General features: G+C 52.4%; 1 protein-coding gene across 2 annotated transcripts; it reads right to left on the bottom strand.

The window, feature by feature from the left end:
• Window positions 1–177: 177 nt before the first annotated feature.
• ATN1 (atrophin 1) lies at window positions 178–23,903 on the bottom strand. Of its 2 annotated transcripts, XM_059466970.1 has the most exons (10): window positions 23,642–23,903; window positions 9,115–9,302; window positions 8,782–8,919; window positions 8,295–8,408; window positions 5,000–7,008; window positions 4,589–4,811; window positions 3,763–4,480; window positions 2,352–2,495; window positions 1,940–2,120; window positions 178–1,391 (listed from the first exon to the last, which is right to left on the bottom strand). In XM_059466970.1, the coding sequence occupies exons 2-10, from the start codon at window positions 9,190–9,192 to the stop codon at window positions 1,358–1,360; spliced, it is 3,639 nt and encodes a 1,212-aa protein (XP_059322953.1). In that variant the 5' UTR covers window positions 9,193–9,302; window positions 23,642–23,903; the 3' UTR covers window positions 178–1,357. The 2 variants fall into 2 exon arrangements, with proteins under 2 accessions (XP_059322953.1, XP_059322952.1); XM_059466969.1 differs by having other exon boundaries at window positions 3,763–4,811.
• Window positions 23,904–27,367: the final 3,464 nt, after the last annotated feature.

The following is a 27,367-nucleotide window of genomic DNA, read 5'->3' as shown; positions in this document are numbered from 1 at the left end:
GCACGCCCCGCCCCTCCCGTGGTTGCCGGGCTCCCGCACGCCTTTCCCGAGGCGGTGCCCACTTCCAGCCTCTCCCACTTTTCACCGGGAGTGTTTCTGCCCTTCTCCCCCTGGCCCCACTGAAAAGAAAAGAACACACCAGAGTCCCGTTTCTGAAAGGGTTTTTTTGTCTTTTTTTTTTCCTTTTTTAAGAGCTTCATATATATATTTATATATATAAATTATTAGAATGTGTGTCAGGGCTCGGGAGTGCGTGGGAAACATCTTTTGGGTGGTTGTTTTTTTTTCTTTTCCATAGCTGGGTTGTTGGTTGTTTTTTCCTTTAATGGTTAAGTAAATATATATATATATGGGGGACCAATCGAGAGATACAACTGTGAAATCAGAACACGCACGCAGGGGCAAGGGAGTCACAAGTTGCTACATAAAACTGCCACGTCTAATAGGATGTGCATGAGTTAAAGTACATCAATTAGGAGGGGTGAGGGGAAAGGGGCAGCCACCATCTTACAGACAGTCCCAGGACGCAGTGTCACGCCATGCCAGCTCTCCCCACGGGGCTCAGAGGGGTCACGGTGCTGATGGCAGTGTCCAAAACAGTCTGCTGGTGCTTAGCACCTCATGGCCGCGCCCCTTCCCATCAGCTGGGGACAGCACAGCCCCCGTCCTGCAAACAGTCCTGCGGTGCTTCGCACCCCGATGGCTGGGACCGGACCCTCCGCAGGCAGGAGAGGCCGCTCAGCAAGGGACCTGGAACACTTTGTTTGCATCTGAAGAGATGTTGGGAGAATGGGAAGCTGCTCTGGCTAATCTGAAAAAGTTCCACGTTGCTCTTCTGTATCGCTAAGCTTACAGTTAAAGGGGGGATGGGGTGTTGAGGAGGAATCTTGAAAAAAGGCTCTTTTGTGTTTGCAGTTATTTCTTGGCTGCACCTCCTCCTGCAGAAGCAGAAAAGGCAGGAGCATCCTGTACATGAAGTCCTGCAATGCTCTGCACTTTTTATTTAATGCAACTGTTCCCCCAAAACAAAGGATGGAGCTCCTGCCACCCTGAATTCATGTCAGTCTTTGTCTTTTGGAGCTCTGTGCAGTGCTGATTCTCTTCTCTTCAGAGCTCAGCTGAAATCACGTACCAATTGCTTCAGGTCCATTAGGGGTGTGTCAGTCCCTCCCCATTTGCTCTCCTCCACTTTTCCCAGGATGCCATCCCATACTTTTTGTCATCTTCTCTTGTACTCTACTGCATGGTGGGATCAGGATGTGTCACTTTGCAGCTTCCCCTCCCCCAGGATTTGGTTGATTGATTGCTCCTCTTGATAGAAAGACATGATGATGTCACACTGACAGTGGAAGTCCATTTAAAGGGGTTTGTCGCTTTCCTTCTTCAGGTGGCTAGGATAAAAAAGAGGAACAAGGTGATAGTGAAAGGAAAAAAAGGCAATTTATACCATTCCCTGCCTTTGTTCATCTGGACCCACACAACACTGCTGGCTTGGGAGGTTTTGTAGATCCTTGAAGTAGGAGATACTGTTGAAAAGGTACAACATTCCACCTCTCTCTTTCCCAGTGTGCCTCCCCATGCACTTGTGAATTCCTTGTCTTGGCAAAACCATCAAACCCTTATAAATGTTTTGCATTTTGGCAGGGGTATGGGTTAGTCATAACTGCATTAACATGTGTGAAACATATAAAAGTTATCTCCCCCCTCAGAGGGGAGGAGCTGAGATCTCCCAAGGGATTGAGTAGACACTTGCCAAGCAGACTTTCCTGGCGGCCAGCCACAGCTGTGCCCCGTGGCAAAGCGTCCCTGTTCCCGGTGTGGGCTTGGCCACAGCCACCCACGCCAGGGGCAATGCTTCCCTGCTCGCGCTGCCTGTGCCAGCCCCACGCCAGGGCTGGGCCTGGAGGTGTTCCTGCGAGGAGAGGGCAGCTGCACGCACCTGTAGTAGTCCTCCTGTGTGGGGAGCGGCACACCGTGCAGGGGGTGGTGGGCGTGGAGCCACTGCTGCTGCTCCAGAGCCAGGCGCTGCAGCTCGGCCGACTGCGCGTGCATGGCCTGCAGCTGGTGCGCCGCCGACATGGGCGCCGACAGCGAGCCCGGCAGGTCCCTGTAGGGCGCGGCTGCAGCCACAGTGACACAGAGAAGAGCCCAGTTAATGCTCCATCCAAGGCCCCACAGCTCAGCCAAGACCCTGCTGCACCCCCATTCCCTCATTCCCACGTGCAGGACCTGCTCACCGGCCTGTCCTGACCTGTTTAACAGATCTTAGTCTGGTCCTGTGACACCCGTGCCCCTCAGAACTCTGCTGATGCTCTCTGGAGGAGAACAGCAGTCCCTGTGAAGTTCCTTACCAAAGAGCTGGTGGCGCAGCACTTCATTCTCATGTAGAGGGTGAGGCAGGAGAGGGTTGGGGATGGTTCCAGCTGGGTATGGTATCCGGGTGAGGTGTGATCCCGAGGCAAGCGGGTCGATTAGAGGGTGAACGGAAGCTGAGGCTGGGAAGAAAAGATACCACAAGATAATTGTCCCAGGCTTTGTAGCAAGTAACACAGAGATAGGCACAAGGCCTCACAAAACAGATATGGAGGGAGGATCAGAGTGTGTTAGGGATGGGATGATTTCACAGCTAAACAACATAGTGTCATCTCCTTCTGCGTGTTACTCTTTTTGCCTGCATCGAACTGCATGTGAACTAGTCTGGCAGAGCTCTGTCCCTACACTCCTCAGGAAGAAATACTGTTCTTTCGAAGTTCAGCAGGGTTCTGCAAGGACCTGCTCTGCAATCAGATCTGCACCCCATATCATGCCCATCTGTCACCCCCAACCACCATTCATGTGCATACTTGTACTGGGTTGCTTTCTTTTCCAGGTCTTATCCAGCACAGATTCTCTTTCTAGTGGTTTGGACTCCCAGCCAGACTAAGGTGCCCAGCCATGAATGGTAGGGAAAATGGACACTCACTTGTACTTTGTGCCATCTCTGAGCAGTTGCTCAGAGCCAGCATCTGTGACTGACACCAGACCCCACTGACCGCTCACAGCACCTGAGCAGGCACAACACTTTTTTTTCCTATTGCACTCTAGCTTGCGCTTTACTTCCCTGAGATTTTCATCTTTAAACATTTTACTTTGCTTTCCTGCAGGATGTGGAAATGGAAGGGACCACCATTCAATTCTGAAGAACAGCAGCCTCCAGTTCCTTATGATTAGCCCACCTCCTATCCCATCCCATCCCATCCCATCCCATCCCATCCCATCCCATCCCATCCCATCCCATCCCATCCCATCCCATCCCATCCCATCCCATCCCATCCCATCCCATCCCATCCCATCCCACTATCTGCAGCCACTGAGAACCAGCATTTCGTTAGTCCTAAGGACGCTGCCAAAACTGTTCTAGCAGGGCTCCTCCTCCCTCTGCAGACTCCAGTGTAAGGAATGCAGATCACAGCAGCACCACCCAGACAGTCAGTGGGACTACAGCACTTGTACTGTGGCCCCACAGATCCATAACAAAAGGACACAGTGCAAACAATTTTGCTGGCCACTGATCAGCAGTGTCAGTGCCTTTGGTGGGAGGGGAGTGGGAAAAAGGAAGAATGACCATGATGTTGGGCTCTTCTGGCTGAAAATATATGGCCTCAAAGTTTAATCTTGTCAGCTTTTAGGGTTCCCCAGGGCCAGAGGGAGGGAGCGCAAGGAAGTCACACTAGGACAGAAATCAGGGCTTTGTGCAAGGCACCAGCACCACACAGCCCTTACCTGCGTGTATGGCATCCTGCTGGTGGAGATGAAGGTGGGAGTGGATGTGGGAATGCTGATGATGATGAGGTGTCACATTGAGCATCTGCAGCCGGGCCAGAGGGTCGTTGCTGAGCGCCGCCACCCGCTCGGCGTGCTGGCGTTCGGCCGCCAGGCGCTCGGCGTAGGACATGTCGGGACGAAGGGTGGGGCCGGCTGCCAGCGCCAGCCTCTCCCGCTCCAAGTGGCCCAGCCCTGGGTGGAAGGGAAAAGCGGGATGAAGGCCGGGGGCCGTCTGCAGACTCAGCCCGCCGTGGCGTGGGAAAGGATCCATGGCAGCGGCGGGAACGGCGTGGAGCTGCTCCAACTCGGCCGGTTTGACTTCAAAGCCAGGCTTGAGGCGTTCGCGCAGGTCCCGGTCCCTCAGGTCTCGTTCGCGGGCCTCGCGCTCGCGCAGCTCCCGCTCCCGCGTGGCCGGATCGCTGCTGTAGATGGCTGGCACGTTGTAGCCCAGCAGGCCCGGGTCCACGGCGCCCAGGGGCACGTAGAAAGGGTGGTTGCGGTTGCTGGGGGACATGACGTGGGGCCGGGCGTACTCGCTAAGGGTGCGCAGAGCCGGGGTGTCGGGGCCCAGGTATGGGGGAACAGTCGCTACAGCACTGCCCTGCTCGAAGGAGGGGCGGTGGGGAACCGGCCCGAGGGAGGAGCACTCGACCGGACGGCCCTCCTGGGCCATCTTCTGCAAAAGAGCAGAGAGACCGGCTTCAGGGTCCCAGCGGGGAGCGGCCCAGGGGGCCCTCGAGCATCCGCCCTGGCTGCGCGGCGGCAGTGGGGCTCCCAGACCTACCACACTCCTCTCCAGCTCCCGCTCCTTCTCCCGCTCCCGCTCCTTCTCCCGCTCTCGTTCCCGTTCCCGCTCCTTCTCTTCGCGGGCCTTCTGCTCAGCCTCTCGACGCACTTTCTCCACCAAGTCTGCTCTTTTCTTGGCCAGCTTGGAGCCGTCAAGGGGCACAAAGTACAGGTCTGTGCGGGAGCAGGAGTTGAAGCCACGGTCCAGGTGTTTGTTGAATCTGGGGATGAGAGGGGAAGCCTGTCAGTGCTGACAGGGCTGGTGAGACAGGGACAGCTACTGTGGGAATGTGAAAAGCATAATGAAAAAGGCAAAAGGGCACAGCTGCACCTCAGGCTTGGGGTGATTTCCTCTTCCCTGCCCCATACGGGCCCTCCCCATCCTTTGGAGAAACCAGTCTCCCCTCACCTGGCTGACTGGCTGGCATGGCTCGGCACATCCACCACCTTGGGGGGCGGCGAGGGGCTGCGAGCAGGAGGCACGGGGCTCTCCGGGGGCTCGTAATCCTCCGACGGCTCCTGCTTGATCTGAGCAGCGCTGAGGGGCAGCGGGGGTGGCGGCGGGGCCGGGGCAGCCATGCTCCCTGGCAAGGGTGGTGGGGCAGAGGGGGCGGGTGAGGGGGCTTTGTAGCCCCCCGCCACAGGGGAAGAGGCCACCCGGTAGCCTGGAGGCGTGGCTGCACGGAAAGGGGTAGCCGAGGAAGTGGGCGGTGAGCCCGGCTTGTAGGGGGCTGGGGGCTGGAAAGTGGGGACAGGGGAGGCCGCCCGCTTCCCATAGGGGGCCACAGCTGATGGGGGTACCGGGGGCGAGACCGTCTTGTAGGGGGCTGCAGAGGGGGAGGCCATGGTGGCGATGACGGTGGAGAGGGTGGTGGCAGCAGAAGTGACCGGAGGGCCAGCCCCATGAGCAGGGGACGGGGGTGGCGGCGGGGGGAAGGTGTAGGTGGCAGGACTCTGCCCCGGTGGGTGCGTGCACATGCTGGGGTAGCTTCCCTGGGAAGAGGCAGCAGAGGAGGACGAGGAAGAGGAAGAGGATGAGGACGAGGAGGAGGAAGAGGGGGCAGCGGCCGCGGTGGCGGAGGGAGCCTGGCTGTAGGCGGCTTGGCTGTGGGGAGGGTAGAGGCGCAGCCCGTAGGTGGGATGCGAAGGGTGATGGTTGCTGGACTCCAGGCCGGGGGGGTAGCCCCCGGGGGGCTGGGGAGGAGCTGTGGCTGCTGGGGAGACGCCCCCGCTGCTCCCGTGACCGTGGTGGTGCTGCTGGGGAGGCTGCTGGTGATGGGGGGATTGGGCAGGGAAAGGCGCGGCGGGGTGGGAGCCGGCATTGCCCAGCGGGCGGCTGTAAGGGGGCGGCCCCTGGCTCCAGACGGGCTGCGAGGGCAGGGAGGGTTGGGTGTACTTGGGGGGCTGGCTGGAGACGGAGAGGCCGCTGGGCGGCGGGAAGGAGTGCCCGTAGGAAGCGCTGTAGCTGGGCAGGGGCTGGCCCGCCGAGGGCTGCGGGTACTGGGCAGAGGAGCTGGAGGGCGGCAGCGGTGGCGGCGCGTACGGGTAGCGGGAGGGGGCCAGGGCCGGTGCCTTGTCCTGCCCCATGCTGTGGGGCGAGGGCAGGTGGCCGCTCAGGGCCTGCCCCACCATCCCTGGGGAGCTGGAGGCGGCCACTGCGTTGTTGAGGGGGCGCAGGGCCGGCGGGGGAGGCAGGTTGGAGGACACGTGGGGGAAGGAAGGGGCCGAGGCCGGAGGGGCGGCCGGGGAGTTGGCTGGGGGCGTCTTTTGAGGGGGGAGCCCTCCTCCCACCGACGCCAGAGAGATTGGGGTGGTAGGGGGTGGATTGTGCTTGGCGCTGAGGGGCTGCTCACGAGCCCCTGGTGCTGGGAGCCCTCCCACTCCACCGGCAATTTTGACCCCAATCTGGACCACATTGGCCGCAGGATAAAGGGGAGTGTGGGAGGAAGAGGAGGAGGAAGAGGATGAGGAGGAGGAAGGCGGAGCGGAAGGGGCAGCAACAGCAGAGGAGGAGGAAGAGGAGGAGGAGGAGGCAGGTGTCTGTGGGGCCTGAGCCTGGAAAATGCGTGAGGCCTGGCCCTCCAGCTGGGAATGGTAACTCCCTGCGGGAGGTCCCTGGGGGTGCACCTCGCCCGGGAGCCCAAAGCTGGGCTCTGGCGGGCGGGCCAGGCTGTCGGGAGGGGCAGCTCCCGGCGGGCTCTCGGGGAACAGCGGGGGGTGGTGGTAGGAGTGAGACGGCCCCTGGGACAGCACGGAAGAGGAGTCAGAGTCGTTCTCCACGCTCCCAGGGCTGTAGACACTGGGCGAGGTGCTCCTGTTATCCTGGTCGATGTCCCGTGGGTCGCTGCTCATCTCATCATTGAAGCTGTGGCCGTCAAGGCTGTCAACATCGGATGGGGATGGAGGACACGGCAACTCCTGAAGTAGGAAGGAGGAGGAAAGGGGCATTATGAGGCCTCCCAAACCATACATGGCACACTTCAAGTTCCCAGAGAACTTGTTTTCTGACCTTTCTCTGCCAACCCCAGCACTAGAAAACCTCACAGAGGAAAGGAGACATTGTCTGGCAAGGTACACATAGCACCAGTCCTCCTGCCTCCTTTCCAGTGCTCCCAGGTCCTTCATGAGCATTCCATGTTCAGGAAGGAGGTAACAATGGGTACCTTGTGTAAAGAGGCAGTGAGGGAGGGCAGGAACTGTTACACACAAGGCTGAGAGGGAATAGATACAACACCGGCGATGGGCTGATGGGCTGTTGGCCAGGACATGGTATTACCAGTGGCATGGAGCCGCACACACCACAGTGATCCCAGCACTGACCCCAGACCCAGAACTGCTCTTCTTGCCCCTGCAGAGCTCTCCCTGGTCAAGGAGACCAGCTCCCACCCAGACCCCTCTCACTGTTCCACCCCTTACTTCCAGGAGTTCCCCCTGTGCTTCCCAAGCCCTGCTCCTCCCCACCACCTGCTGCCTCAGACAATGTGCGCTGGTGATTAGCAGTCATCATGGGTGAGGGGAACTAACAAGTGCCACTCTAAACAAGGGAGGCTAAGCTGAAAAAATACCACTGCTGAGCTGAACAGACTGTCCACGTGGAAAAATTACAGAAGTGGAACCAAGGTGGTTGAATTATAAGGACCTCTTAACACAAGCAAGCATCCCCATGTTTGCAGGCCTTTAAGGGCAGTTCCCTGAACAGGCTAACAGGGAATGGAGAAGCACAAGAGTTGAGTCTTCCCACCACCCAACCACCAATCCAGCCTGCTGCTGTCAGTGTTTGGATAAGCCCTGCCACGGCTCTGTGTGTGCATGAGCAGGTGTCACCTGGAACCCACCATGACTTAAGCACCTCCATGTCACACTGTGCTGGGGATCAGAAGGGACTGACTCCAGCCCAACCTGCGGCTGCACATGGAGCCAGGCTCTTAGCACTAAGCTGGAAAAGGCAGGGCACATCCCCAGCTCTGACAACATAGCAGCCCCCTGAACACAAGGCAAATGAGACAGAGAGCCTCCATGTGCTCAGTCATCACTCCTGGTGCCATTTTTGTAGATGCCATTTAGGTTGGAAGAGCTGCAGTGGAAAACCCCTGAGGTGTTGGGGCTCCCAAGCAGCCAGAACCTCGAGCAGCACAGACAGGGAAGTGCAGACTCCTTTGCTCTGGACTGGGCACATGCCAGCAATCACAGCAGGGAGAGCTCACCTCAGTTTTGGATTTTTTGGGAGCGTTGGTGTCCTCCCCTTCACTCTCCGAGATCTCTTCTGTTCGGCCCTGCTTGCTGCTCTTGGGGGTGCAGGATTCCTCCAGCCGGCCTTTCTGCAAGGAGACAAGGAGAACACAGAGGTGGAGGGTCATGGGGAAATCTTCCAACCCCACAGGTCTTTACAGACTGCAGCAGGTGAGACACAGCCACCATGGGACATGTGTCAATGACACTAGCAGACCAACACGGACCCAGCATAAGGCAAAAATGAGCACTAAAAGGGTCTGGTGAGACTGGACACCAGTTCTTGGGAAAGTGCAAGATGGTGAGGATGAGAGCAAAGAGGGATTTGGCCCATTTCAGAAAGCTAACCCAGCACGGGCTACTTGTGGATCTCTTTTGGTCTGTGTCTCTGGATCCTCAAATGGATCCCACCCAGTCTGGGCAGTCCTTGGCCACCCACACTTGTGTTCCAGCTGGTATTACCTTTGCCGCTTGTCGGGATTTCTCAGCCTTGCCATCACTGCTGGAGGTGCTGACACCACCGGGGGAAGCTCGGCCCCGTGACCTGAGCTCCTCTCGGGGCCCCGGAGTCTCTTTCTTCCGTCCACTCCGCATTGACATCTAAGAGAGGGATCACTGTGTCAGTCCTGCTTTGCACCTCCCACCGCCCCTGCTCTGTGCCCAGCGTCCCAAAGCCCATGAGCCCCTTCACTCCACTGTGCCAAACTCATGGCCACTACCTCTGCAGGGAGCCTCAGTTCCAACCCACACCTCCAGCCTGGCTCTCGTGTCCCGCCCCCGTCCCACCCCACGTACTGAGTCCTTGTTCTGTCGTGTCTTCATTCTTTTGGGTGTGGGACCCCCATTCTCCTTGGCCCGGTTTGATGAAAACATAAATTTTTATGACTCCACAACCCCCTTCGGCTGTTTCCGAGGAGATGGAGATAGGCAGCTCTTCTGGAAGGGGGAATTACACCAGCCAGGCAATGAGATCCCTCTGGATCCTGAAAGGCAGACAAGCAGATGAGGGGGGAGAAAGACTGAGTGAACTATAGAACACCTTTTCATGGTTTTCTATAGAAATATGGCAAAATTATTATTGTTTCCATATTTAGAGACTCAAGTCTGTTCACCAAGAATGCAATAAACTCTCCCATCAGTGTGGGAAAAGATTTGCCCACTGCCATATTCCATTTCAATTTCTAGGAGTGATATGTGCACGATGTGAGGTATTTATTTTTAATGGCTTCACACTGAAAGAAGGCAGATTTAAATTAGATACTAGGAAGAAACTCTTTTACTCTGAGGGTGATGAGGTACTGGAACAGGTTGCCTCAGGGATCCCCCTGCCCTGGCAGTGTTGAAGGCCAGGCTGGATGTGGTTTTGAATAACCTGCTCTTGTGGAAGATGCCCCTGTCCATGGCAGGGATGTTGGAAGTAGATGATCTTTAAGGCTTCTCTTAATCCAAGCCATTCTGTAATTATCTCATTCTATGATTTGGGGCCCAATAACGCTGCTTTGGAGGATGCAAGAAGGAACAGTTATCAGGATGTTATCTGTCTTCTGGAATAATTTTAGTATTTTCCTTTCCTTGGGGAAAAAATGACAGGAAAGTGTTTTGATATGTTCCAAATTACAATTTTTCTGACTTTGTTAGGTCATCTTCACTCTTCTTGTCAGTGCAGAAAGTTCCACCACCCTTACTTGGCCATGTGCTGCCATCTGCTAGCCCTGTGTCATCTGTCATTCAGCAAAGTGGCCTTTGCTGAAGGGCACTGTACAGCCCTGCCCTCTCCAGAGCACATCCACATGCACTCGTGCACCACCACGTTATGCAGGAAATGTGACAAGTCTTGCTCGGGCTGTTCCATGCCCAAGGTACACAAATAGGTGTGAGAAAACACATTTAGCTCTGCTTTTACTCGACACCATCACCAGCTCTGTTTAGCCTGGCGTGCCTGCCTATAAGGTTTTCTGGTGCTGTTTAGGTGGCCTGGAGAGGCCCAGGGATGGCCTTGAAGAGCCCGGCGCTTCAAAGGACGAGGAGAGACTTCTGATCTTGTCTCGGTCTTGGTGTTTATTAATTGTTTATCTAAAAGATTTTCTTTCAGCCCGACAGAGGTCTGCACAGCAAGTCAGCCATGGGCACACTGCGAGCCCCCGGGGCGGTCACTTATCTTTATACCCTAAGTTACGTGTACAATATTTATCATTTCTCCCCAATACCTTCTACCCTTATTAACCGGTGCACTTTTAGTAATAACCAATCCCAAAGTGCCACCACCACCACAGAAGATGGAGGCCAAGAAGAAGAAGAAGAAGAACAGGACACGCCCCAATTCCTCCATCTTACTTCTTTAGACCCCCCTGTACCAAAATCCTAAACCCTGTGTTTTACACTTTAACTAACTTATCCCTTCACCATTCACCCAGTGAAACCTTCCCAGTCCTCATACAGGCGTCGTCTCCTGTGTAGGATCAAAATCCTGCCACCAGACACTTCTGGCAACATTCCAGGACTCCCGAGCCCCCCAAGGGTGTTCTCGGCCACTCTGCACCTCCATCCTGAGGTGCTGAGATCCCACACCTGCCAGGGTCTCCTCCTCCTCAACACTTGATGTTTCTGTGTACCAGACCGAGTCACACCCAGGGATGCAGAGTACATCCTTACACTTCACAGCAGCAGGAAGATTTCTGAGACCCCTCTGGAACAATTTACAGCTTTGAGCCATGTCCAAAAGCATTTTATTGTAGAATTTAACACCCTGTTGTATCACACAGTTCCTACCCTGGACTATGAAAGTACCATGTTTGTGTTAGCCTGGGAACTGGAGGAAATCATTCAGGGACACTGCTCCTGAAGTTAGCCTGCCTGAATCCAGCAAGCTAAAGACCTTTTGCACTGCTCTGCACTGCACACACATAACCAAAAAGACTTTATCCTTCCCAAGCCTGTCATCTGAGTTGCTATACTCAGCCTCTGGAATGGACAATCTGAAAGACAAGGGAATGTGTCCCATGGAAGAGGCACCAGCAGAAAAAAGCCACAACTACTGGTTTTATTCTCTCATCTGGAAGCACAGAGGAATTTTGTGAATAAGAAGCCTATGGATTTGGGGCTCCCGAAGACCATCCTACACCTGGAAAAATCACCTTCCAGCCAAGCAGTGCAGGAGCAATCTGGATGACTTCTATTCCTCTGAGAAGGGAGCTGAAAACAGGGATCAGAGCAAAAGCACCCGACAGGAGAACTCTCAGATGTCCTGTGCAGCCCTGTTGCTGGACTGTGTGGCCCCAGGGTCACTGCTTTCCACTGTCTTCATCTGCCTGACCATGAAATGGGAGTAATGACACTGGCCTGTCTCTCCTGGGGCTCCACATCTTCCCTGACCTTACGTTTCAACGCTTACAGAAACCCATCCGGAAGGTACTTAGGAAAATCAGGGGATTGTTTGTTTTAATTCCATTAATATTTTATTTGACCTTCATCACAAGAGCCCCAGGGGGACTCATCCAGCATTAATTCCCACACACATCAATTCATTAACTGAGACCTCTTCTTTAATAGGAAAATAGCTGATGGTGGTTTGTAACTGACCTAATGGAGGCAGAGCCCACTCCCAATCCCCACCCGCTGACTTGTTTTACAGGCTCATGTTTCTGTCACGCTTTGGCCTGTGGTTGCTAATTCAGCCAGTTACACTGATGCTGTTTCAGATAAGCATCCAGTATCAACATTTCTTATGTGAAACAAATGACTGTCATAGCTAAGGTGATCCTTTGACTCATGCCATGGTGGCAACCTGCAAGTCTGAAGGCACAGCAGCAGCAACAGCAGGCTACCAGTGTCACTGCTCCCTGCATTCCACAGGGATGCCACCCACGCCTCCCACACCAAAGCCAGAGTGATAACACAGCACACGGGTCTCGCTTCAGCTTTCCAGCAACCCTGGAATGACAATTACCATCCTCTTCCCAGAGAAGTCAGTCAGCAGGCAAATAACATGCAGCCAACCACACAAAACTTCCCTTTTTCAAAGGGATACCCATTCCGTACTTATTCCAACCGCTGAATATGCAGTAAGAAACAAAGCCAGAAACAACCAGTGGTATTTCAAGAGACATAATCAACCACTGACTGAGGCAGAAGTTTCTGTCACTTAGACAGTGAAGACTACTAAAATATGTAAGAGAATTGACACACACATTATTAGTATAGCAGTACAGCAACTGTTACGGCCAGATGAGAGGATCACAAATCTGTCTTCTAATTTTAACATCTATGAAATGAAAGCCTGCAATGTGAGCCTTTACAATTAGCAAGTTACACCTAACCATTCCCATCACTGAAGATTCCTGCAAATGTCTCTGAAGGGTTCTTAGGGCTCCATGGTTTTGGTTAGGAGGTGAGACGTGACAGGCCTGCTGTGGAAGGGTTAACCTTTCCCTGGCCCTGTGAAGCCCTTCACAGGTTCAACTGAGTTATGAGGCATTGCAAATTGCAATTTTCTGTTTGTGTTTCATACAGCCCAGCTTGGCTTGGCTTATTGCCCAAACCCCTCCATATTCTCTTGCAAGCCCTGGTGAAGTCTCCTGCGAGCAACACACACTCAACAGGCATCCCCCACGTGGCATTCAAAATGGATCCTACTCCTCCTCCTCCTCCACAGGTCCAAGTAATTCTCCTTCCCAAAGCCTGGACTGTCCTGTACCACCAGCCACAAGCATACGAGGTTCAGCTTTTCTTTTGTTGAAGGACACAGATGGGTTCTCTCCTTCCCAGGCTGTCATGTGGAGCAATTCTTCCAGGTAACCAAACTGGAAACAAGTCTATCTCAAATGAGAAGCACTCAGGTTTTACCTCTTAGAAAGCAGGCTGAATGTTTGTCCTTGGCTCAGGAGTGCATTTACACATTAGTCTGTGGCTCTGAGGAAATAAACTTTCCTAGACTGCGACAGAAGCAGAGGAAATGGGAACCAAGTTTCTGGGGTGGTGTTTGAGGGCTTGGCCAGAAGTGTAAATGACAAACCAAAGCTCTGCACATGCTGGGGCTGCAGGCAGGGCTGCACCCAGCACATCTCCAGCAGCCAGGACACGTTTCCACCGAGACCAGGAAGACAGGGAGATGCTGCCAGAGCCATGTAGGGTTTTGACACTTCAGCAGGTGCTCAGTGGCAGAGCAAGCCCCAGGATGCACAGCCCAAGTCCAGGGCTCCAGCCTGCTTGAGAAGATCAAACACCAGCCAAGGTCCAGCTAGCCCTCTCTGAGGCCAGTGGCAGCAGAAGGGAGAGATGAAGGCTCCAGCATCAGTGTCATTTAAGAAAAAGAGCTAACATTATCCCTTTTTTAGTTTATTTAATACAGACTAAGCCAGCTTCCACTAGATGCTAGTCCATGGAAGTAGATGCTAGTCCATGGAAGTTTGGAGCAAGGAGTCAGTGGAATGCCTGCTTTAACCTAAGTACAGATGTTCTGAAGTGCAAACCTCTTGTCTTCTTCATTTGGGAATTGTTTAAAGTACACAGTGACTACTCTTTAAGTCATTTTCTGAAATGTAGGAATCACATCCAAAATCCTACGTGAAATCCAAGGTATTTGGTATGCAAAGGCAGGGATTCAGAAGTCAGATGTGAGAATTAACCTGAGTCTGCTTCTCTGCAATTCAATAGCTCTCTGTTCCCATCCTGTTTTTTCTCTTCCCACTTCTACAAAGAGATGGACTAGCACTGGAGGGAGGAACCAGGGTGGCAAAACGAACACAACTGCTTTTTAACACATTGCACTGCTGAAAAGTGTCCTGAAAATAAGCTGGAATGTTAACTGATGGATCCCTCTTGATGGGTAAAGATCACTAAGAAGAGTAGTATGTGTGTATATATATATGACTGCTCAATGAATGATGGGATGATAGTCCCAAATATTTTTAACTCCTGTCTCAATCTGCCTCATTTTGTAAAATGAAGGGAATTTTTCCAGAAACGTAATCAGTTTTAATGATTGTGCATGATCCTGAAAACATTAAGTTTTGTCCCAGATACTACAATCAGACAAGATGAAGTACAGCATTTCCCAATGGCTAATTACCTGATTTCATGCTTGAACCCTGGCATTTCACTACAGGACATGATGGAGAAAGAGAGGGAAGAAAAAGGAAGGGCACCATGTTCAGTGTTGGACAGCAATGAGAAAACAGGCCAGGGTTCAGGTTGCACGTCACCATCTTTCGATACATACCTGGAGTGTGACATTCCTGTAAAAGGGAAAATGATTCTGCAAGCAAAGGGATTAGGATGCCAAAATGGTTGAATACCAAGATGGCAAACATTTGTGGCTAATACTATCTTGGGTGTGAATATTGCCATGACTGGCAAATCTTCTATATTCAGTAAATTTTGTTAAGAATAAATACACGAAGGTATACAAATGAAAGGTAGTTTTCAAACAAAGGCATTTTCCTATCTCCTAAAAAGTAACTACAACACTGGGTGGATGCAGGGGCTGTGAACACAGGCTGGGAAGTGAATTAATCAAAGAACAGGACTCCTACAGGGCACTCTCATGCAGGTCACTGCACCCAGAGACCCCAGGATCAGAGCACACGCCTCCCAGTCCTCTGCAGAGCCCTCCACAAGGGCTGGGACAGGCACATCCAACCTCCAGCAGCCATCAGGCACAGGCAGGAAGGGCTGAGATCTGCCCTGCCAGCCAGGTTTGGCAGCTCAGTGTTATGTGGCAAACTCAGGCAGAAACACCTACAACATAAGTGCAAACTCTTGACTACTGCTCAAGAGGTCAAAATATAAATCCAGTATGAAAATAGTGACAGCTGTCAATTTTTGTTATTTTCCATAAAGACACAGATTTCATACTGGCAGTGTACTGGAATTTCACTGGATTCTTCTGTCTTCAAAATATAATAGCATAGAATGGGTCACTATGTGATGTGTTAAAATAAATATTAACAAGAGGGTGAATCACACACACTTTTAATACACAAGCTGAATGGGCTCTCTCAATTTACATCTATCTTTCTGTGTAAGAGCTGATTCACAATCCCATCCTAAGAAGTCAGGTTTGAGACCACCTGAGGAAACTGAACAAGTCCATGGGACCCAATGAGATGCATCCCAGGGTCTTGAGGGAGCTGGCTGACATAGTTGCCTAGCCAGTCTCCATCATATTTGATAACTGGATGGATGGCTCCATCCAGAGTTACAGTCCACAGCTAAATGTCAAACTGGAAACCTTGAACCAGTAGTGTCCCCCAAGGATCTGCAACCAATATATTTAATATCCTCATCAGTGACACAGATGGTGGGATAGAGTGCACTCTCTGCAAGCTTGCAGATGACACCAAGTCAAGTGGTTGATAGGCTAAAGGGAAGAGAGGCCATTCAGAGGGACCTTGACAGGACTGAGGAGTGGAACCATGTGACATTCATGAAATTCAACAAGGCACATGGGTCAAAGCAATCACCAGGATCAGTATAGACTAGGGAATGAAGAGGCTGGGAGCAGCCCTGTGGCAAAAATCTTGCAATACAGGTGGACAAAAAATGTCCTAAGCTGCATCAAAAACAGCACTGGCAGCAGGGTGAGGGAGGGAATTCTGCCCCTTTGCTCTGCCCTGGCTGGAGTGCTGCAGCTAGCTCTGGGGTCTCCAGCACAGAAAGGACAGGGATCTGGGACAATTCCCTGAAAGGAGGGGGTAGCCAGGTGGGGATCAGCCTCTTCTCCCAGGCAACAAGTAATGGGATGAGAGGAAATGGCCTCAAGCTGTGCCAGGGGAGGTTCAGGCTGGACATCAGGAAGCATTTCTTCATTGAAGGGGTGGTGAGGCCTTGGAATGGGCTGCCCAGGGCAACAGTGGAATGTGTTCAAGAAATGACCGGACACGGCACTCAGTGCCATGGCTTAGTTGACAAAGTGATGTTTGGCCAATGGTTGGACTCGATAATCATGGAAGTCTTTTCCAACCTTAATGGTTCTGTGATTCTGAGATTCTAAGCATGAAAAGGTGGCTTATAAGAAAGGAAGAGTGACAATTTTTACCAGAGCCTGCAGTGACAGGACAAGGGGCAATGGTTTTAAACTGAAAGAGGGCAGGTTTAAATTGAATATGAGGAAGAAACTCTTTTCTATGAGGGTGGTGAGACACAGGAACAGGTTTCCCAGAGAAGCTGTGGATATTCCAACCCTGTAAGTGTTCAAGGCCAAGTTGCAAGGGACCAGGAACAACCTGGTCCAGTGGAAGGTGTCCTTGCCCATGGCAGGAGGGATGGAACTGGATGATGTTTAAGGCTCCTTTCAATCCACACCAGTCCATCACTGTATAAAATATCCTAAAATTATTTTAAAATAACACCTCCCATGCAAAAAAAAAGATTCATCTTGAGGCAACAGCTTCAGTCCTTCTTATATGTACTTGTTGGCAAATTCCCTTGTCAGGCTACCTATGTGCTCCTTCTCTGCAGTAAAATAATAAATAAAAATTAAAATGCTCACGCTTCAGGAAAGGGTGCCAAATAAGAATACTAAAAATAACTGCGCAGAGTACTGGCAGTCTTAGGAGATAAAGCTAGTTTACATTTTATTAAGCCTATATTAATGTTTTGTTTTCTTAATTTTGCACAACCATGAGAAGCAAGAATGTTATTTTGAGTATGAAAACTAATTCTGGAATCTCCATTCAAAAAAAATGTATCTGTTAAAAAAAATTATGATTAACAGACTGAAAAAACAGAGCTAAAGCAAGGTAATAAATAATAAAAATATTCGTGCATTTAACAATAGCTTAATTTACAGCATAGAAGAAGATATTAATTTTTGCAAAAGCAACTGAAAATAAAGTTTGATTCACTAAATGAAGGTTAGATGTACTAAAGAAGGTTATGTTAATCGTAAAACAATTCCTGAGGGCACAGTAAAATGACTGTTAAGTATGTAAGAGATTTACTTAAAAATCCCAGCAGAATAATTCTGTCTCCCCAGAGGAGGGCTTCCAGATCTCTCCAAAATACAGGCTGGCAGAGCCCAGTGGTGGATCAGGAAAAAATCCACACTGGGCTCTGCCTTCTGCAAGTGGGATGGAGCCTAGAGATGCATGATCCAGAGGAAGGACACAACACATTCCCCACACTCACTATTTTATGAAGTGCAGCATCTTCTATATTTGCAACACCTGAGCACACCTTACCTGTGGAGCTGTTAGGGGCCCAGAGTCTGTGTTACACCTCACAGCCCTCTTCTGATACACAGAGGTCCTTTGCTAAGAATGCAAAGCAAATTACTCAGAGACATCACAGGATGGTTGCCCAGAGACTCAAAGGAGGATGCCAGAGCTGGAAGGGACGTTCAGACTCTGAGCTGACCAGTGCAACTCACAGTGATACCCTTTGGATATAAAGTGATATAAAGTGATATCCTTTGGATATAAGAGGCGGATCCATGAAATGGCACCTCAGTATCCAGCAGCCATTGAGAAAGTAAACTGCATGCTAGAATTTCCTGAGGAGAACATCATTATGCCCCCACACAAACCTATGGCTTTCCCACATCTTGAAATGTCTGTGCAATTCTGCTTCTTCCATAGGACCCAGAAGGGGCAATGAAGAGGCACGACTGAGTGGGTTAGACATCTCTGTCCAGAGAAAAGGTTACTGAAAGTGAGGATGTGACTGGGGACCTAAAGCCATATATAAAAATTAGAGGTTAGGTAGGAAATATTTTTTTACTGTCTGTTCCAGTACAAATTTGATGACCCTCAAACAACACTACAAAGAAACATGTTCAAAAACAACTAAAAAGAGTAGTTCTTCAAACAGGTAGCTGCAGAATTTCCAATTAAAGGACACCATGGGTGCTAGAAGGTTCTGTGTGTTTGATGGGAGACTGGAGAGTTTCATTCAAGAGAGAATCACTGGCACTTTCTGGATAGCTAGAAACAGCTGGAAGCTGTAGGAGTATCAGAGGAAAATGGCACAGGATTGGATTGGACTAGATTAGATAAGATTAGAAAATTACATTATTAGATTAATGGTTGGACTCAATGATCCTGGAGGTCTTTTCCAACATAAGGATTCCATGACTTTGCAGCCACTGACCCAAGGGACACCCTTTAGATTCTCTGTTTGCAGGGATTCATGACTGACAGCAAAGACAACACGAGAGACACGCGTGCCAAGGGCAAGCATGTCAACAGGATGAAGATGGACAGACATATCCAGAAGGAAAGAAGTGAACTAGGGACAGGGAAATGGCCAGAGGAACAGCAGTACAGCAGATATGAGTCACTGGTAAACTTCGAGTCACTCCCAGGCTTGGGATCCCACAGCTTCTCCTTGGTCTACTGGCCAAGCACCGGCCAAGTGGGATGATCCTGCCCTCATCCCTCATCTCTCATCCCAGAAGTCTGAAAAGACTTCTAAGAAGGCATTTCTGGAATGAGTGAAATTCACCAGTGCACAGAGAAAGGAATATTCTTCAGGAGCAGGAAAAGAGAGGTGATTTTCACCTGACTGTACCCAGGATTGGTAAGGCAATTATGGGAGTAGTGCATGCCATTTTTACCTGTGTACTCCAAAAAGGATGCTGACAAATTGAGAAATGTAATTAACTCCTCCCCCTTATAACCTTAAGCTAAATAAATATAGCTTACCTGAGAAAATGTTAAAAGACTTGAAGATGGCCTATGAGCACTACAAAGGAAGATTTCTGACAGCTCTTTAACCTACACAACAAAGACCCCCATATCCAATGGATAAACCCAGACAAATCGAACAGAGGAATGGTGCAAAATTTGAAAAGCAGGAGAAATTATTCACTTGAAAAACTTGCATAGGAATGCAAGTAGCGTATCACTGAAAATTTTAAGAGTTTCCTTTTATTTTATTGTAAAATAAATGCTCTTAATATTTTCTGCACAGACCATCCAGTTGATGAGAACAGGTTTTTCAATACTAAACTCATTAGTAGTCATAGAATTTGGCCAAAAGGCGATGGGGTCTAGCTAGCTCTGGTGAAAATGGACTTTGAAGGCAATGGTCTAGCAATGTATGAGGAAAGCCTAATGGATAACCATGACTGGATAAACCATTCTTCATGGAGGGTGGGCCCTCTTTATGTGTCTGGCAAACCCTGAATAATTCTGAGGTAAATCACTTCATCTGTTGCACTGCCTGAAAGAAAAAAACAGCAGTATATCCAAAATACTGTGCTATAGATACACTTTATATCCAATACACTCTGCTATATATATCAATATAAAATTTAATAACTATATAACATTATATTTTATACAAGATATATTATATTATACAAACTACCATATATATTGTGATATACACACACACATAAATATATATACACACATAAAGTAAATCCAATTCACTATCCAAACAGAAGAAGGTTGCTCAAATGCAACCTTCACTTAAGTGATCTATAGTGCAGGAAGACCTTGTGGAAGAAACAGGCTATCGCCAAGTGCACTGTACAGCAGGCAAGTACAAGACTAAAATTTTCCAGCTAAACTCTCTGTGATGAAGAATGTCACCAGGGCAAGAGACATGAAGTAAGATTGAGAGCAACCAGCTCCCCTTCTTCAGCAAAGCCCAGACAGACCATCATTGGCTGAAATTGCCTGGAGAAGATATTGCAGTTAGCCTTTGGTTTGTAGGTGAAAATACTGCCACAATGATCAATCAAACATTGATATTTTTACAGGAGGAGACAACAACAAATCAGTGTTTGCTGCCACAACACACACAGAAAACGGACAGTCAGAAACTTCTGCAGGATTATCAGAGCTGGAAGCCAGGCACTGCTTCTGAAGGGATCGCTTCCTCACAAAGTTGACTTCTGTTGAACTTGGCCAAGTTATCCCCAAACATCTGAAGCCCAAACAGCCAACCAGACTGGTAGGGAGGTGAAGCTCAAGCCACTTGAAGTGGAAACATCCCCTTGTGTTTCACCATTCTCCATACACACCTCACTGACAAGATGGGCTGTGGGCCCACCACTGCCCAGCACGTGCCTGGAAGGACAGAAAGATTCTCCAGTGCTCATCTCAACGGGACAAAGAGCAATGGGACATGCACCTAGCCAGCCTGGCCACACAGGCCTGGGCACTGCTGAGCCTCAGGAGGTCAGGGAAGGCACTGAGAGGGAGCACCTCACGTCCATGTTAAACCATCCGCTGTGACCAAACTCCAGCAGGGACCTCGGGAATTAGTTCTGCAGAGAATACCTACCCTAGGTGTGCTCTCTTGGTTAAGAGCATGACATCTTCAGCTTTTGAACAGCCAGAACTTGTGTTGCCTTCTCCTTCAGCCTTTAAGAAGTTTGTAAAGCACTGCTATTTTGAACTTCACTAGACATAGTCTTCAAGAAGTACAGATGGAAGAGATAAAATGATAAACACAAGAAATATATATGTCATGCTTCCAAAGCATCTCCTAATGGAGGAAGAATGAGACCAGAAAATCCAGTGAAGGCAAGAAAATAGTTTATTTGTCCAAAAGACACTGGGAGAAATAAATGAACTGGGGAAGATAAAGTCTGACAGAAGAGAAAACCAGGTTCTCAAAAGAAAAGGGATTACACAAGGAGGAAAAATATAAGATGGACTAACATTCAGGTAGGTATTTAAGGAGGGGCACAGCTGAACATGTGCACAAACCAATTCCAGAGATTGCATTTGCAAACATTATTACACCCCAGACCTTGTAAATAAATAAACCTTCCCTACACAGCTCTGTATTCCACATGGACTGCTCCTCTCAACTCCACCTCCATCCCAAGAAAAACACTGATGAACATGAGAAGGCTCCAGGACAAACTGGGAAGGTGTACAAGGAGTGACAGGAGCTGAACTTTGGGAGGAGAAAAACCTGCCTGATGTATTTCACCCACAAAATAAATCAGGATGGAATATTTCAGTTGGAAGGGACCTACAACGATCACCTGGTCTGACTGGACTAGATGCTCCTCCTCCTCTTGAAGAACAATACAGATCAGGCTGCTTTTAGTGCAGCAATCTCACCATGCTATAGAATCACAGTTCCTTGCATGACCATTATAATTTTGGAATACAAGTACACCCACAAGAAATGTCATCATAACTCCTTGTTCAGGCAAACCTAAAGGTGAGAATGCAAGAACCTTTCAGAGGTATCCAAGGGGTACAAAACCCAAGGGAGGAGGCAAATGCATATGAAGAGAGGTAAAGGCAGGTCACTGCAGCAGGTTAAACCTGTTCATCTTGTTCATTAAGATTCACTGCACATTTAATTTTCAAATGTTTGGAGGTTTTTATAATTTCCAGCATGAACCATGGTACTACAAGTTCACTCTTTGGCCATGCTTGAAAAGCTCCATCATGAATCATAACTGGGAAAGTCTGGTTTCAAAGATCAGGTCATTCCTAAGAAGTTGGGGAAACACACAAATGATTGGTTGTGCCATCACTAATGACAGACACAAAATAACATTAACAACTTGGCCAAGAAACAGGACAAGAGAGAACGAGAATAATTCCAAATGAACAATTTGATCATTCACATTTACAAGTGTCCCATCCATGGGTAATGGAGCTCCAGCCCCTTGGGAATGTGTGTGCAGCACAGCAGTGATTCACAACACCCTGGGGCTTAGAAGAAAAGCGAGTCCAGCTTTCAACTCAGACAGCTGTGGCATTCGCCAGTGGGAGGTCAATGCTGAACTCTGCAGCTTTAGGCAGCTCACACCTGAAGGGTGTGTAAACGTGCTCCAGCACTCAGGTGGACACAAAATGAACGGCATTTCCAACTTCTCCTTCGCCCTCCTGCTGCACACCTCAGGATAATGGCCCACCACTTTCTCCTCACTTTTTTAAGGCTGGAAAGCATAGCAGCTCCGATTCAATCCACCCAGTACAACCAGAAATAATGACAACAGATTTGGGTGCCGAGCTCAGTAAGGACACGCTGCCTCTCAAGGCACAGCCCAGAAAAAACAGAGCCTGCAGACAAAAGCCCTACAAATTCTTACAGTAGCCATCCTGGCAAATGAGGAATCGGCTGCGGAACTCAAGGCAGCCACGGCACTGAGGCAAACGCAAGGAAAGACACTGTCCATCTGGAAAGCAACTTCGGGAACGTACAATAGCTATCAGGGCACAACTCCACGGCGAGCAAAGGCGGCGTGCAAAGTAATGCCACGGTGACCAAATGGCTGCCACTTCAACAGCACAGCGGCCACTCGTCAAAATACAGCCGGCAATTCGCTGGGCAACAGCAGCCGAGCCGGCCACAGGCCAGCAAGCCAGAACAGCCACCGGCTCCATGGCATAGCCAAAAGGGCGACGTGGGAATGCCACCCCTCCAGGAATCCTGAATAACAAACGGACAACCAGCCGGACACACCGGGGATCTGGGCCGGTTCAAGCGGAGCGCGGCCGCCACCGCGATGCCATCCAGCCGTACGGGGTCCGGCCAGCGCCCCGGTCCCCGGGCGGCACCCTGGCGTGCCACAGGAGGGGGCAGCGGTGAGGGGCGAATCCCACCCGCGCCCGCTGCAGCCACGGCGGGGAGAGCCGAGGCTCTTTTCGGTCCCCCGATGGAAACGTTATTCCCAGCTCCTCCTGCCCGCTCCCCGGCCGCACCTGGGCAAGCGGGGACAATACGGGCCCCCCCGAAGGCAGGCGGGGCGGGAGCCGGTCCCCTCGGGCGCTGTGCTGCCCCGCTCCCCGCACGGCGCCGGGCCGCAAACTCCCAACTCCCGCCGCCCGCGCCCCCCGGGCCCTGCCCCCGCCGAACTTCCCGCCGCAGGGAAGGGGGGCTCCGCGGGCGCTGACGTCACGCCGGGCGCGCGGCGGGGGGTGTCCCCGCCCCGGGACCCCCGCGGCGGGCGCGGAGCCCCGCGCGACCCCCGCCCCCCGTTCCGAGGGAAGGCGCCGCGCCGCCGTCCAGCTCCAGCGCAGCGCAGCCCGGGCGGGCGGCGAGCCCCGGGCGGGCAGCGCCCCCCGGCGATGCCGGAGCGCCCCCAGCCGCGGCCGGGACCCCCGCCCCGCCGAGCCCCCGTGCCCCGCGGCGCTGTCCCGGCTCCTTGCCGGCCCCTCGGCGCATCCGCGCCGGGGCAGGGACCGCCGGGGACCCTTCCCCAGCGCCGCGGGGGTTGATCGCACTCTCGCCCCTCCTGCCCCCCCCAAGTTTGGTGCTTCCCCCCCCCGCGCCGCCTCGCTCCCCATCCCGACAGACGGACCGGAGGGCTAAAATCCAGCCGCGAAAGAATGCAGCGAGTGGGCGACAATGACAAGCGGGGCGGGAGCGGCTGGGAGCGGCTGGGAGCGGGCGAGGGACTCACCGGCGGCTCCTGAGGGGAGGTCGAATGAAGGGAGGAATGGAGGCGGCGAGGAGCGGGGGGCAGGGATTTAAACGCTGCCCCCCCTTCTCTTTTTTTTTTTTCTCTTTTTTTTTTCTTTTTTTCCCTTTCCTCCCTCCTCCTTCTCCGCGCTCCCTCGTTTCCTCTCGCGGCTCCGGAATAACCGGTCGGTGGCAGGGACAGCGGCTCCGGGAGGGGGGGTGCGGCGGGGAGCGGGCCCCCCCCGCCCCGCGGCTGTGTCGCCCCCTCTCCCGCCGCGCTCAGGCGCCTCCGCCTGCGCCCCGCCGCCCTCCCATCGCTCCCACCGCTGCCCGCCTTAGCCACCTCCCATTTCCGAAGGGCCCAGAACGAGCCCCCTCCCCCGCCCCTCCGCTCCGCGCTCGCCGCCGCCCCTCCCCGCGAAACACCTCACACGCCCCGCACCCCCCAACCCACCCGTGGGCAGCGTGGGACGGGGGAGAAGGAGACGCGGGCGCGGGGCGAGCAACCGCCCCGGCCCCCGCCCCGGCCGCGGCCGCGCCCCGCACCGCTGGCCCCCGGCGCCGGCACAAAGGCCGGGCGAAGCGGGGCAGAGAGAGCCCGGCGGGGCGTTTTTGGCAGGACGGGCCCGGGGCGGCCGAGGGCTGCGGGGGGGCGGCGGCCGGCCGGGGCTGCGGCGGGGCCTCCCGGGGGGCGGGGGCGGCGGCCGCCCGACGGGCGCTGCTCATCGGCGTGCGGCCGCGCGCGCATCCATGCCCCGATCCCGCTTCCCATCCCCCGCCCGGTTGCCAGGCAACGGCACAAAGGGAGCGCGAGCCTCGTGCGGGGGCCGCTCCGCACTGCCCGCACCGGGCCCGGCCCCCCCGGCACCCGCACACGCACACACGGCGGCGGCGAGCGGGGCCCCCCGGCACCCGCACACGCACACACGGCGGCGGCGAGCGGGGCCCCCCGGCATCCGCACACGCACACGCACACACGGCGGCGGCGAGCGGGGCCCCCCGGCATCCGCACACGCACACGCACACACGGCGGCGGCGAGCGGGGCCCCTCCGGCTCACTGGCGCACGGCAGCGGCGGGATGCGGGATCCGGCTGGCGCGGGCCTCGCCCGAGCGGCGCCACATCGCCCCCCCGCCGCCTGCCGCGGCCGCGCGGTGCGGGGGAGCGGCGGGGCTCAGCCACGGAAACGTGAAACATCCCCCCACGGCTGCTCAGAAACGCGGCTGCCTCCCCTCGCTGGCCAAGTTCATGGCGTCCATGGCCATTTTGGAGAAGCTGCTGTCGGAGGAAGGGCTTTGGGAAGGAAGGCAGGAGCCCGCCGGCTCTATCGGCCGGCCAGCCCGGCGAGGGGCTAATCCAGCTCCAGCCGCTGCCTGCTGCCGGAGCACGGCCCGCGGAGCGCGGGCTGGGGGCCGAGGAGACGCCACAAGTGCTGCCCCTCCTGCCCCTTTAGCTGCAGAAGGCACGGCAATCGTGGGGGCAAACCTGGAGCTGTGTCTCACAGACATGAACACGGCTGTGTGTTTAAATAAGGGAGCCTTAGTGTGCAGATGGGCAAGTTTCACTCTGATGGCCTTCAAGCATAATCCCAAAATATTTCCTCGGCAGGATCTCTCAGCGAGCAGGCTGGATGGCGTGCTCTCCATGGGCTTTTATTCAGCAATTCTCATTGTCCCTTACATGGCTCCGAGCACTATTTACTGTACGGCGTCCAAATTCAGCACTGAATACAGATGTGGTCCTCTCCTCGTGGGGTTTTCAGCAGTGGTATTCACCCCAAGGCTTTAAAATCATTATGAGCAATGTCCCTTCTGAGCTGATGGCTCCCAATGCAAGTGTTCCACACCCACTTCCCAGGGGTACCCTGTCATTTCAGGGCCTTGCTATTTATCCTGGATGCAGAATTGCTCCCGGTGCCTCTCATTCCCAAGCCAGCCCCACTGGCATGCAGCACCCTGTTGCACATCAGCATGCTTCGTGTCTCTAGCTCTCATTCATTCTCACATCCACCCTTCTTCCCCAGCCTGCCTCTTTGTCCTGCCCCTCTCAGGGAGCCTCTGCCCTGCCAGCAGTAATCCTGAAGTGCTGTGGCTCCCTAGAACTCTGGTTCCCACACCTGGCATGGGAGATTGAAAAAGCCATGGCTAACATTTGCAAAAATGCTCGCTGGCTTTTGTGTGGTCAGCCCAAAAGATTTCACCATCCTGTTGGAGAGGTGCCGTGTGGAAGAGAGCACCCTGTGGATGCCAAGCACAGGGGTAAGCATTATCTCCTTCACAAAGTGCCTGGCCAAGCTGAGGCCCAGACAAGAAGACAGAACATTATTATTGCTCTTGAGGTGGTGGCGTTTGCAGTTGTCATGGCTGCTTCAAACTGTTGCCTTTAGGAGCTGACAGCCTTGTGTCCTGAGCTCGCAGTGTGTGTGACCCTTAGAGGCCAGTGATGATTCATGAAGGAGGAGGATCGTGTCAAGATCTTTGTTCTCGGGATGCTAAACAAAATACCCAGATCCCCAAGGTTTGTGGTTTGAGGAAAAGCCTCTGTGGCAGCTACAGTGGTTGGTATTGCTGAGATCTGGATGAGTAACATGTGACACCAAGTTTATATAACCACAATGTCAAGCCCCAAATGGTTTTCATGTCATCATCTTCCATAACCAGGTCAGTTGCTTCAGGTCAAAAGCCTGACTTAAATATTAAATTTATTATCAAGATTTTTAGTGTCATTTGTTATTTCAACAAGTGAAGAGGCAGAGACTTCAATACCTTATGAAAATCATACTAGGCTTTGGTTTATTCCAAGAACCAGCCAAAGATGGCCTGCACTCTTAGTTTATGAAGAGACATCAGAGGTGATTCAAAAGAGAAGCAGGACCAGGGCAACAATTCCTTTTCTCCACTTATAAATGCTCACAGCCCAACTGCTGCTAGGTCAAGCCACACTCTGCTCTGTTTCAGGGTGGTAAGCACAGGTGGGAAATAGACAAGAAAACCACGAGTGTTTGTGTGTGTTCGTGCAGCAGGACCAAGGTGGGCCGGCTGCAGAACGTGGGAAATAAACTAATCTCACCTTTGAAATCAACAGATTGAAGGGCTTGGCAAAGCAAGAGCATTATAGCTGTGTCTCTTCAGGATGGATATATGACCTGGGAGTCTGTGAGCCAGCCAGGAGCCAAACTTCCTCGGGTGTAGCTGGCTCTCCCTTGGATTAGGAAGATAGGACACGCCACCTCTCCAGCCACACCATCCCCCTGCTTTCCAGTTCTACCAGGAGACAAACAGCTGCCTGCAAAAGGAGAGGCCCTGGCTGGGATGTAGCCTTCTTAGGGAAATACAGCACAAGAGAGGTGCTGATAGTCCTGTGGGGGAGGGAATGAGATAAGGTAGGTGCTGGAGCTCCTGGCATACAAGGGGAGGCTGAAAGAGCTGTTTCTTTCAGCCTGGAGTAAAGAAAAGTTAGGAGGTAACCAATTACTCTTTGGCTTTTTTTTTTTTTTTTTTCCCTTTGGTGTGGAGGGCTACAGAGAAGTGACAGTCAAATTCTTCTGACAGATACACAGTGAAATGCCTATGAAATTTGCAAGTGACCAGATAAAGGGAAAACCCCTCCTCCCTAAAGGTAGTTCAGTACTGACACAGGTTTCAGGAGGGGCTGGGGAATCTCCTCACCTTGAGATGATTAGAAACTGCCTGGCCAAGGCCCCAAACAGCCTCATCTAGGTCTGGAG

The sequence above is a fragment of the Ammospiza nelsoni genome, chromosome 2, assembly GCF_027579445.1.
Source record: "Ammospiza nelsoni isolate bAmmNel1 chromosome 2, bAmmNel1.pri, whole genome shotgun sequence".
NCBI lineage: Eukaryota > Metazoa > Chordata > Aves > Passeriformes > Passerellidae > Ammospiza > Ammospiza nelsoni.
Note: the sequence above shows the minus strand (reverse complement) of the source record. Positions and strands in the feature narration are given on the sequence as shown.